Source organism: Oncorhynchus masou, chromosome 11 (assembly GCF_036934945.1).
Source record: "Oncorhynchus masou masou isolate Uvic2021 chromosome 11, UVic_Omas_1.1, whole genome shotgun sequence".
In the NCBI taxonomy this organism is placed as follows: Eukaryota; Metazoa; Chordata; class Actinopteri; order Salmoniformes; family Salmonidae; genus Oncorhynchus; species Oncorhynchus masou.
Genome location: NC_088222.1, coordinates 29104532 through 29117889, shown reverse-complemented (window position 1 = coordinate 29117889; position 13358 = coordinate 29104532). Strand labels below are relative to the sequence as shown.

The following is a 13358-nucleotide window of genomic DNA, read 5'->3' as shown; positions in this document are numbered from 1 at the left end:
GGGTTCAGTAAAAGCATTGAGCTACTTTCAATTCCCAAGTCACATCAGTGCCTTCATCGATCGAAGGCCACAAGCAGGAAGACATACTGACAGAAGAGGAAGGAGCCAAGACATAGATAGAAGCTGACTACAGAATAAAGGGTAGAGGAGGAAATGAGAAGGAGAGGATCCTCCTACACTCTTAGAAATAACCCTTTTTGGTTCCACATAGAACCCTTTTGGCTTCATGCAGGACCCTCTGTGGAAAGGGTCCTACATGGAACCAAAAGGGGTTCTTCAAAAGGTTATCCTGTGGGGCAGCGGGGGGATTCTAGATAGCTCCTTTTTTCTAAGAGTGTAGAACAGAGGGAACAGAGACACAGCAGTCACCAGTGATGTTAGAGGAATGCCGGCAGTAATCCCCCGCTCCCCTGTGGTATTTTAACTGTTTCTCCTCTTCCCCTGTTGCCATCAATCAGTCTGAACACAGCAGCTAATGGCCATGCATGGGCCACCTGGGGGGCTGTGTTCCACCTTACCGGACCCAAGGTCTCACACTGGCTGGAGACGTGCCTGTGTGTGTGTGTGTGTGTGTGTGTGTGTGTGTGTGGAGCGAGAGACAGCGAGAGAGAGACCATGTTGATCTCTGAACAGGATCGACTGCATTATTTAAAAAAAAATCATCACTACATAAATAATTTACTTTTAAACTTTTAACCAGACAGACAACAGAAACAGCTTGAGTCTCATGAAAAGCGCTGCTAAACCAGGCAACAATAACAACATGGCCCACCATTTCTAATGTAAGAGACGTGAGATAAATTACCACAGAACTAGCCTACCGACCATCATGTCTATATTGGAGCATCGTAGGATCTCCCTAAAGAGACTTTTATGGATTCACCAATTCCTGGGAAGTTGACAGCCATCTTTATAGCACCTGCTGTACAGCATAATAATATTAACTAAAATAAAGAACTGACAACAAAAAGTGCATCTCAATCATTTCAGGACAGGAGAAACAGATTAAACTGCACGGACACACCTACCCCAAATCAATCAACTAATGTTCACTTGCCTGACAGCAAACGTTTCAATGCTAGCGACAGGTGCTGCATATGGCACACCAATTGGACCAATTTGCCATCTTCTGTCATGGCTAGCGAGACCACCTTTAGACTATTGTTTGATCGTCGTCAGTCTAGTAAATGGAGACAGATGTCCACAAACAAACTCAATATCAAGCACTGTATTACCCACAATTGACTGTAACCAGCAAAAGGTGACCATCATGTTGATGCCTTCTGGACCGGTCTGCAGATTCTACCACTTCCTACTACATACATCAGATAATCTCCAGTTAACAAAAATATTTGTCAAACAGCTATTTTTCCAGTGTCAATTGACAAGACGATAACTGACCAAAATTTAGACCCCAATTTTCTTTTTTTACTAAGTTCAAATGTTTTTTTCATTTTGGTTGACGATAAACGAGATGAAACTAAATAATCTCTGACTAAAATCTTACTAGTAAATGGACTGGACAAGAGTTTTTGGAGAGATTGATAGCTTTTCGGTGTTATTTGTTTAGTCCAATCAAAAGCATGCATAAGATTAGTAGAATTGTAAAGGTTTTCTCTTTGTAATGTTGCAATGCTGTTATTGGATGACAGAACTTTGAGTACAATATAGCCACAGTATGTCAAGGGGCAGGGCTCCAGAATGTGGCCATTTAGTTGCATTTTGCGATCATTTGACTTGGCTGTGCAAGTTAAATTTTTGTTGTTGGTCACAGTGTGAGCTAAACATTTATTACATAGTCACCTCACTAACAAGTTAGGATGTTTTCTATTTTTTTGGCAGCTAAAACTATGATTTGGTCAAAGTGCATTATCCTCATGATTCCTGTAATGAAAGAGTCTGCCCAGCCCGGGCCTGTTTCGCTGGAGCCTGCTGCTCTGGGATAGAGTAAAAAGGCTTCTGGCTGTATAACATTTCAAAATCAAATTGCGGGAAATATATATAGTAGCTTTGGACCCCAAACGGATCCAAAATGTAACATGCATCAGTCAGAAAATCGAATCAAACGGTACGAATCACCAATTCACTAACATTATATATTACTTTCTTTCTACCTTCCCGAAAATTCCTCATATTTTGTGACAAATGATGTGTCCTTTCCTTCAGTGTCAAACTGCATGTAATGTTGTTGACAATCATTGATCTAGAAGTAATTTTCCATGCCGAACAAACGGAGGGAATATCAGTAGCCTAGTCAAACTGCGCACTGTACCCAGGTTTGCATGCTGACCAACAGGAGCTAGGCGGCCTCTTCCTGATCTTGCACATCTGCATGGCACATTCAGCATTTAAATGCTAAAATGGCTTGCGCGATATTAGGCTTTATTAGCTGAGTGACAACCTTGCAATTTAATTGGTTATTGTGAACTATGCGCTGTTGAAAATTGTACTGGAATAAAAGTAAGCTACCAGAGACAACTCTGATCTGGCTATAGGCTATCTGCTGAAGAGATTTTATTTCGATAGCTAAGGTTCACCATCAGCGATAGGTTTGATAGTTTTGCTTTAAACAATCAGTGTACATGCTCTTTTTTTCCCTTTCTTTTTAAAAATAATTTCACCTTTATTTAACTAGGCAACTCAGTTAAGAACACATTCTTATTTTCAATGATGGCCTAGTAACGGTGGGTTAACTGCCTTGTTCAGGGGCAGAACGACAGATTTTTACCTTGTCTGCTCAGGGATTCAATCTTGCAACCTTACGGTTAACTAGTCCAACACTAACCACCTGCCTCACGAGGAGCCTGCCTGTTTCGTGAATGCAGTAAGAAGCCAAGGTAAATTGCTAACGAGCATTAAAATTATCAAAACAATCAATAAATAATAATAATAATAATCACTAGTTATAACTACACATGGTTGATGATATTACTAGTTTATCTAGTGTGTCCTGCGTTGCATATAAATCGATGCAGTGCGCATTCGCGAAAAAGGACCTAACCATAAACATCAATGCCTTTCTTAAAATCAATACACAGAAGTATATATTTATAAACCTGCATATTTAGCTAAAAGAAATCCAGGTTAGCAAGGCAATATTAGCCAGGTGAAATTGTGTTACTTCTCTTGCGTTCATTGTACGCAGAGTCAGGGTATATGCAACAGTTTAGGCCGCCTAGCTCATTGCGAACTAATTTGCCAGAATGTTACGTAATTATGACATAACATTGAAGGTTGTGCAATGTAACAGGAATATTTAGACTTAGGGATGCCACCCATTAGATAAAACACGTAACGGTTCCGTATTTCACTGAAAGAATAAATGTTTTGTTTTTGAGATGATAGGTCATTAATATGGTCGAATCCGGAAACTAAGGCTCATATTTTTGTGTGTTATTATGTTATAATTAAGTCTGTGATTTGATAGAGCAGTCTGACTGAGCGGTAGTAGGCAGCAGCAGGCTCATAAGCATTCATTCAAACAGTACTTTCGTGCATTTGCCAGCATCTATTGCGCTGATTATGACTTCAAGCCTAATCAATTCCCGAGATTATGCTGGTGTAACCGATGTTAAATGGCTAGCTAGTTAGCGGGGTGCGTGCTAATAGCGTTTCAAAAGTCACTCGATCTGAGACTTGGAGTAGTTGTTCCCCTTGCTCTGCATGGGTAATGCTGCTTCGAGGGTGGCTGTTGTCGATGCGTTCCTGGTTCAAGCCCAGGTAGCAGCGAGGAGAGGGATGGAAGCTATACTGTTACAGTGCCTGTTAAAGTGCCTATAAGAACATCCAATAGTCAAAGGTATATGAAATACAAATCGTATAGAGAAATAGTCCTATAATTCCTATAATAACTACAACCTAAAACTTCTTACCAGGGAATATTGAAGACTCATGTTAAAAGGAACCACCAGCTTTCATATGTTCTCATGTTCTGAGCAAGGAACTGAAACGTTAGGTTTCTTACATAGCACATATTGCACTTTTACTTTCTTCTCCAACACTTTGTTTTTGCATTATTTAAGCCAAATTGAATATGTTTCATTATTTATTTGAGGCTAATTTTATTTTATTGGTGTATTATATTAACCTCTTACACTTATGGTGGCGCTATTTCATTTTTGGAAGAAAAACGTTCCCGTTTTAAACAAGATATTTTGTCACAAAAAGATGCTCGACTATGCATATAATTGCTACTGTTCGAAAGAAAACACTCTGACGTGTCCAGAAATACAAATATCTTCTCTGTGCGTGCCCTAGAACGTGAGCTTCAGGCAAAACCAAGATGACTTGGCATCCAGGAAATGACAAGGATTTTTGAGGCTCTGTCTTTCATGATCTCCTTATATGGCTGTGAACGCAAGAGGAATGAGTCTGCCCTTTCTGTCGTTTCCCCAAGGTGTCTGCAGCATTGTGACATATTTGTAGGCAGATCGTTGGAAGATTGACCATAAGAGACCACATTTACCACGTGTCCGCCCGGTGTCCTGCGCCGAAATTGGTGCGCAAAAGTCACCTGCCAGTATTTTTCCATGGAGCAGAGAGAGAGAAGCAAGCTTCCAAGAACTGCATGTCAATGAAGATATGTGAAAAAACACCTTGAGGATTGATTCCAAACAACGTTTGCCATGTTTCGGTCGATATTATGTAGTTAATCCGGAAAAAGTTTCACGTTGTAGGTGACTGCATTTTCGGTTCGTTTCGGTAGCCAGGCGCAATGTAGAAAACGGAACGATTTCTCCTACACACAGACGCTTTCAGGAAACACTGCGCATTTGGTATGTGGCTGGGAGTCTCCTCATTGAAAACATCAGAAGCTCTTCAAAGGTAAATGATTTTATTTATTTGGTTATCTGGCTTTTGTGAAAATGTTGCGTGCTACATGCTACACAAAATGCTATGCTAGCTTTGCATACTCTTACACAAATTAGTCAATTTCTATGGTTCAAAAGCATATTTTGAAAATCTGAGATGACAGTGTTGTTAAGAAAAGGCTAAGCTTGAGAGCAAACGCATTATTTTAATTTTATTTGCGATTTTCAGAAATCGTTAACGTTGCGTTATGCTAATGAGCCTGAGGCTTAGTCACAATCCCGGATCCGGGATGGGGAGTTTCAAGAGGTTTAAGTTAAAATAAGTGTGCATTCAGTATTGTTGTAAATTGTCATTATTACAAATTAATAAAAATTGGCCGATTAATCGGTATCGGCTTTTTTTTTGGTCCTCCAATAAATCGGTATCGGATTTGAAAAATCATAATTGGTCAACCTCTACTCCAGAGCACACGTTTCACTGCTCCAGAGTCCAATGGCAGGCATTACACCACTCCTGCTGACACTTGGCATTACGCATGTTGATCTTAGGCTTGTGTGCGGCTGCTCGGCCATGGAAACCCATTTCATGAAGCTCCCGACTAACAGTTCTTGTAGAGACATTACACACTACGCGCTTCAGCACTCGACGGTCACGTTCTTTGAGCTTGTGTGGCCTACCATTTTGCGGCTGAGCCATTGTTGCTCCTGGACATTTCCACTTCACAATAACAGCAATTACAGTTGACCCAGGCAACTCCAGCAGGGCAGACATTTAAACTGACTTGTTGGAAAGGTGGCATCTTTTGATGTTGCCACGTTGAAAGTCACTGAGCTCTTCAGAACGAACCATTCTACAGCCAATGTTTGTCTATGGAGATTGCATGGCTGTGTGCTCGATTTAATACACATGTAAACCACTAATTTGAAGGGGTGTCCACATACTATTTCAGTCCAAATCGAGCACTTACATTGCCACAGAAAAATTGGTGCGATCAAATCAAACTGAAAACGTGGTACAAGTGCCACCAGGGGAACATTTTTGTCTGGAGCCCTGTCATGGGGTGTGATTTTTAACCTGCTGCAGAGTAATGTGTTCTTCTGCCAATTTGACTGTTGGGAAGAGAATCATGCGATAGGAAGTTATGTAGAAAAATGTGTTGATAGAACATGGCTATGTATGTTTGTGCACATGAAAATCTGTGATTTATCTTTACTATAGGTTAATGAGGCAATAAAAATGTGATATGACTAAAATTAAATGGCATTTACTTAAGTAAAATGGCCCACTGTCATTTTGACAATAACTAGACCAAATCATAATTAAAATGGCAAAAATGTTACTAAGACAATGACATTTTTGTCAAAAGACTAAATATCAAAAATAATGCCAAAATGAACAATGATATTCCCTAGTTCCTATTTCTAGGACACAGGACAAAATATCTAAAAGATTGTTTAATAATACAGACTTCCCAAACGTGGGTCTGTTACTTCCTCTCCGCTTATCTCATGTAAAAATAAAAAGTCCTGCACGTGTACCATATGTGGACAAAAAAGGAATAACTTGTGGGGGACTTTTATTTTGCCATGAGGTAAGCAGAGAGGAATACTGACAACAGTTCCACCCACCGGCACAGAAGTTGGAATGGAATTGTATTTAACTTCTGGCTTCCAACAGACTGTTTTTGTGCAACGCAACACAATTGAAAGCAACGCTACTGTAGCTATGTATACTGAACAAAAATATAAATGCAACATGTAAAGTGAAAACTAAAAACTCTAAAATGTGCCATTTTGTCACACAACACAATGCCACAGATGTCTCAAGTTGAGGGAGCATGCAATTGGCATGATGACCACAGGAATGTCCACCAGAGCTGTTGCCAGAGAATTGAATTGAGACCAGCCACCCGGACAGCAAATGAAACTAAGGAGAATTTATGTCTGTAATAACGCCCTTCTTTGGGGAAAAACTCATTCTGATTGGCTGCGCCTGGCTCCCCAGTGGGTGGTCCTGGTTCCCAAGTGGGTGGGCCTATGCCTACACCCCTGCCCAGTCATGTGAAATCCATAGATTAGGCCCTAATTTATTTATTTGAATCGACTGATTTCCTTATATAAAATGTAACTAAGTAAAATTACTGAAATCGTTGTGTTTATATTTTTGTTCAGTAGAAACACCTGTGTTGCTAAAAGCACATAACACCACAGGTGAGTGTCTCCTACCATAAATTTCCTATTATGGAATGTATGTTAGGAGCAGCCAGGGGTCTCCTTGCTGTAGCGCCCACAATCCCCACTCTCCAAAACGAGTCTCCAAAAGAGGCCTAGTTTGGAGCGATGTAAATAAAATTGTGAATCATAACTTCAACTAAATAGAACAACCAAGTATTGGCTGTTTGGATCAGACGTCTTCAGTTTAGTTAGTAAAGGTGAGTGCAGTTGCTGTGCGACCGTGTTGCTCTTCAAAGTTGTCTCACCACTAAAGAGCACCTCACTGTTGCTCCTCAGTGGTTTCCTGTGAATAATGCCTACATGAATAATGTTTCCATGGCAGCCGCGGATCACACAATCATCGGCAGCTGCACCATTCCAACACTAAACTTCTCAACAAAAGGACGCCTGCCTTGCCCTTGCACAGTCCTTAATGGTAAAGTCAACCTTTCTTATAGAAACAATACAGTCCACATCTAAAATGAACTACTAAAACAAATGTTGTTCAGACTGTAGAGGAGCCCCATACAAGTAGTCAGAGTCGCGCGAAACACTCGGCTTTCTGGCTCGCTCTCGTTGGCTGCACTCAGAACTTCTCCAAATATTTTACATTAGCTAATGTTACCGAGCGAGCGGGCATAATGGATAGCATACCTGTCAAGCTGTACAGAAGAAAAATAAATACAGCATGCTGTCTCTTATGACGCGGGTAATTCCTGAGGCAAGGCAGGAACATTTTGAAAGTAGATCCGTCTTTCACCGAACACGTTTGTCTGTCCGCCGGACCATGAAACCTCCTCAGCAACAACTCCTAACTGCGATTGGACTGTACCACTAGAGCAGCGATAAGGGGAGCTCACCTGATTCCAGCGATACAGTCAAATGAGAGGCAATCGTCCACCACACCACCCCAGAAAGACGTTGTTAGATTACGTCATCCTTATTGCAAATATTGATTTAAATTGTGTTGCTACATTATATATTTAGGCTATTGAGTATGACATAAAGCATGCGTGCTGTGTTTTAACCGGGTTTAATTTCCTCGTGATATGTGAAAAACAACACATGATTATAATAAATTCAGTGAAGAATGAATTAAGCTTTTCTTAAGATCAATATGATTGACATGTGTTGAGTAACACTCTGGCCTTGACACATATTCTCACCAAGTGGGGATTTTTATTCAGACACATTGCTGTGTGCAGCATGGAGAATGCAGCACAATGAGTGTAGTGCATGTGTCAGTGTGTTTGTGTCCACAATCATCCATTGCTGTAGGCCTATCGCTGCACCCCATGTACGAATTAATTCCTCTTCTATGCATGTTTCACCTCTCTCTGAAGGCAAGTTAATACAGGACCAGTATCACCCTTAACCCCCTGTACCCCACTGGTAATCCCCCACCATATCCTATCTCCAAAAACCCAATCTGTGTATCCGACCCCCTGCCGCTGTTCAACAACTAGAGCACCCCCACCACCCCATCCCAAGTCTAATTGGGGCGTTCACAAATTAACTAGCTAATCCTTGCAAACAGCAATTATGGGGGGGCGCCCCTCCTGTTGGCTGGAAGCTAACCAGGTCAGTGCTTTAATTTGAGTCTCATATTATGTATTTTCAATAGCCACCAGGGACACAATTACTCTCATGCCACCCTATTCATCCCCACCCTGGCACAGTGTGAGGCAACCCAGGGTGTGTGTGTTGGGATGTGTTCGGCACGTCTTTCCGTCTGACGAGATGGGGGAAAAATGTATCTTAGAGTGCCCTAGCCATTGTGAATGCTACAAATACTTTTCTGAGCACACCATTGATAGAGACTTTTTAAAGAAATCACAATGTCTGGGTATTAGAATCTCAGAGATACCTCGTCAGATTAGTGATGAAATTACATTAATATTGGGGCTACAAAGAGCTCAGACACTGATATCCTAGTATATGAGAAAAGAGAGCATGTGATCATTCACAACAAGCAATGATCTAGCAACAGGCTACTTGGCTATATACCAGTCAGCCAGACCCAGAGTCATTACACCTTGCACAGAGGCAGGCTTACAGATGGTATAGAGTCCTATTGTTAGGGAGTCTTGGACAGTTTTGATGGTGGAGGGGGTGGAACAAATACTGTACATGCTTCATTTGTTTCAGGTTATGATCATTGTATGATCTATGGTTACACCCAATGATTTATATATACATCATTGGTTACACCACACTCATGACCTCATCAAAATAAAATGACTTCAACGTTTTCCAAAACTCTCTCACAACCCCTCACCACGGGGCAGTGAGTGGCTGTCATAACATGAGCGTCCTGTTTGTCGGTGGCCCCAGCAGCAGAGCCCTGGGAGTCCTCGCATCGATGTGCCTGAGAGCAGGGGCATTCACTCAGCTCTGGACAAACCCTTGTCATCTGCCAATGTTTAGATCAACTGAGACCTAAAACTCGACGCTGTATTGTATTTCAATCTATTTATCTTTTAAAGGTGCTGCATGGTCATTTCAACGTCTGCATTGGCCGTGCAGCATTTATGGTGATTTACCTTCTGCTCTCACCTACCTATTAACCAAGCATGTAAATGCGGAGGTATACGTAGCCTTCCACGTTGTCAGAACATTTGAGAGGTGCACGGCAATATGGTACAGAGCTCAGTTTGGCCTCTGTGTGCCTCCGGACTCTTCGCAATTGCGTCACACCATCTTACGGCGCCTCCGACCACATTTTCGGATCAAGCATAAATAGTCTCTTAGCTGTCTCAAACTCCTTTTTTACTCTATCATCCCTCAGGTGTCTTCACTTTTTCTTACATATCTTTTCCCACTGATGCAATATCTTCATTCACACAGTGATGATGTGATATTAGGATTTCATAATGCAGTCATGTACACTATATCTCAAATAGAATGTATTTCATTATTGTGTGTTTACAGTGCAGTGTGTTTATTTCTTCACCAACTGACAATATCCAAAGTGAAGCTGGCCTTGCTAGTATCTGTCAATCTCAGATGATCTACCACATAAACTCCATTTATAAGTCTATAGAACTTGTTTATATGTGACTGAAAATCAGTAGGGTGTCATATTTCTATTTGTCTGTACCCCTCTATATCATTATAGAGACATAGACATCTATGGCCAGTGAATAATCTGGAACCAGATTGGATATTGTCAGTTACTGCAGTCCTCTCCGACTGATCTTCCCATTTCACAAGTGTTTCCCCTAATTACCACAAACACACGCACCCAACAGACTTTACACTGGACAGCCTGAATAGGTCATACAGCATACACACACACGCTTGTACACATACACACTCACAAATGGCAACAGAACCTGCACAGTTAAAGTCCTGTCCTGTTAATCTTAGATGAATGCTTTGCAATCTGCTCCACGTTAAAATACATCTGCATATCTTTAGCAAGGAAATTAATGGTTTGTTTTGAGAGAGGCAGCATAATTATTAAAGAAAGGTAGAGAAGTAAAACCATTAGCACTTCCATTGTCAGACAAGAGGGCACATTTTTGTTCACAAATTCTCATGTGGAACCACAATACAACTGTTATAATACATAATTAATTAATTGAAGCAGTTAATTGAAGCCGAGGGCAACAGAGGAGGAAAAGGAGCTGTGTAACAGAACTTTCACTTTGAACAATAACCATGACAACATGTTTGATGTAGGATATGAGGAGTCTGTTTAAAAATGTGTTGTGTTGTTGTCCTATGGCATGGACAACAAACATCTCTTCGTGTTCACATTGTTCTCTTTCACAGAGTACTTTGTCTCTCTGAGGAATGTTATGTAAGCCTCAAGTGCTCTTCAGTGAGGGCCAGGGGGGATTGGAGTGGGGCTGGTGAATGCTGCTGGCGTAGTGAAGATCAAATAAGTGCAAGTCCCCCTCTTTCTGTCTTCTTTATCCTCTTATTCTGTGGGTCTCCTCCTCCCCTCTGTGTTTACCCACATGAATCTCTCTCTCTTTCCTGTCCTGTCTCATACACAAGTGTCTGTCTGGGTTGTGGCCAGGTCTGGGACTATGGAGCACAATAAGTCATGATGGAAATTGAGGGAACTACACTCAAGCGTCCAGTTTCCCAGGCCAGGGTCAGTGGATGGATGGATGGATGGATGCATGCATGTTTGTCTGTAGTCTGTCTGTATAGCTAAGGGTCTTTCAATGGACTACATGTTTTCCCAGGGACAAGGATATTCTGTACAGTACTCTGTTCAGACTGGGTTACTTTTGGAGTTCTAGACCATTTAATTCTGCTTTTTCCATGAAGGCTAAACCAAAGAGAATTTAAAGACTTCCTCCATGTATGCCAGTTGGCCTGATGTAATGTCATTGGCCTCCCCCCCATGTATGCTATATCATGTCATGTCTGGACCACCTATTGAGACGTGCCATTTGTTATGTACATCAGGTGTTAAATTAGGACTTTAATTGTGGCTAAAGCCTTACACAATTACAGTCAGGGAAAAGACCATGGATTTAGTTTACCCCCGATTCAAATTGTCAGAGCTTTTCAAACCTCACCAGCACTCTAATATCAAGATGAGCTCACATCCCAGAGCATCAAGTTGTATGCTTCAATGAATAGGAAAGATAGGCACCATTTGAAAGAGATACATTCTGACTGAGTGAGGGAAAGACCACTATTTAAGGTGAGCGCATGTTAATAAAACCACCATAAAGTTGTGCATTCCTTCACGAGGGCCTAGCCTTCAACTGGATTTCTGCTTTATTCCTCCCAAGATTACACCTCATCATGCATGAGTAGATTCATAGTCGAGAGCTGCACAGCTAGGAACATATTTGAACCTACATCGACATCTGCAGGCCATAATAGAGAATTCACACTGGTAACTATGACACTGGTAACACATCTTGCATACTGCTCTTTATTGGGTGCCCGATTCAAACTTGAGAAAAGACTTAACATGGACTTAAGTCAATAAATCATGGACTCAAGACATAATTTGTTGCCTTAAAGGAAATATTCATCCATTTTATCTCAATGCCCTGATTGCATAAGAAATTGATACCAGACCAAGTTTCACTCCAGACCAAATCCTATGCTATTCTATTGGCTTGTTACGTACTAGTAACAAATATTATCAAAAATCATTAAATCAGAAATCCTTTTTTATTTACACTGAACAAAAATATAAACGCAACATGTAAGTGTTGGTCCCATGTTTCCTGAGCTGAAATGAAAGATCCCAGAAATGTTCCATACGTACAAGAAGCTTATTTCTCTCAAATGTTGTGCAAAAATGTGTTTACAAAACTACCTTCATCCTTCCATTCATTTTTTAAAACCAGTACTAGTTACCTTCAGACAACTCATGTGACACTTTTGGGGATTGTAGAGCAAAACGGGGAACACCCTCGTGTTCGTGAGAGTTTGTAGATCAAATAAAATTTTATTTGACACATGCGCCGAATACAACAGGGGTAGTCCTTACCGTGAAATGCTTACTTACAAGCCCTTAACCAACAATGCAGTTCAAGAAAGAAATAAACTAGAGTAGATCAAACCGTTCGGACTCTACAGACTTTTTCATGTTCTGTTGGATCCTGTGTTTTACATTATAGCCATTAGTATATACAGTGCCTTGCGAAAGTATTCAGCCCCCTTGAACTTTGCGACCTTTTGCCACATTTCAGGCTTCAAACATAAAGATATAAAACTGTATTTTTTGTGAAGAATCAACAACAAGTGGGACACAATCATGAAGTGGAACGACATTTATTGTATATTTCAAATTTTTTTAACAAATCAAAAACTGAAAAATTGGGCGTGCAAAATTATTCAGCCCTTTTACTTTCAGTGCTTTCAGTCCTTTGAAGAGGAGTGTGACAACATTCCAAGGGCCACAATCAGCAGCCTGATCAACTCTATGCAAAGGAGATGTGTCGCGCTGCATGAGGCAAATGGTGGTCACACCAGATACTGACAGTTTTTCTGATCCACTCCCCTACCTTTTTTTATTAGTTTTCTGTGACCAACAGATGCATATCTGTATTCCCAGTCATGTGAAATCCATAGATCAGGGTCTAATTTATTTATTTAAATTGTCTGATTTCCTTGTATGAAATGTAACTCAGTAAAATCTTTGAAATTGTTGTTTTTATATTTTTGTTCAGTATACATTTAAAGTGACAACATAACTGATACAGATACACAAACAAGTTCAGACTGCAATAGAAAATGTCACATGCACTTTTTTGCCTCCTTTAGAGTCATAACCAATACTTGTATTTTCAGCACGTATCAACCCCCTTGTAAAAAGTATGTACATGCAATTTAAAACATGATGTAAAAAAG

General features: G+C 40.7%; 1 protein-coding gene across 1 annotated transcript in view; it reads right to left on the bottom strand.

Moving 5' to 3' along the window:
* LOC135548450 (nectin-3-like protein) overlaps nt 1-7808 on the bottom strand; it is a 59628-nt gene extending 51820 nt beyond the window's left edge. Inside the window, exon 1 of the mRNA XM_064978066.1 lies at nt 7680-7808. Coding sequence (XP_064834138.1) covers nt 7680-7761 — 82 coding nt within the window. The 5' untranslated portion in view covers nt 7762-7808. The remainder of the gene's footprint in view (nt 1-7679) is intronic.
* Between the last annotated feature and the right edge of the window lie 5550 nt (nt 7809-13358).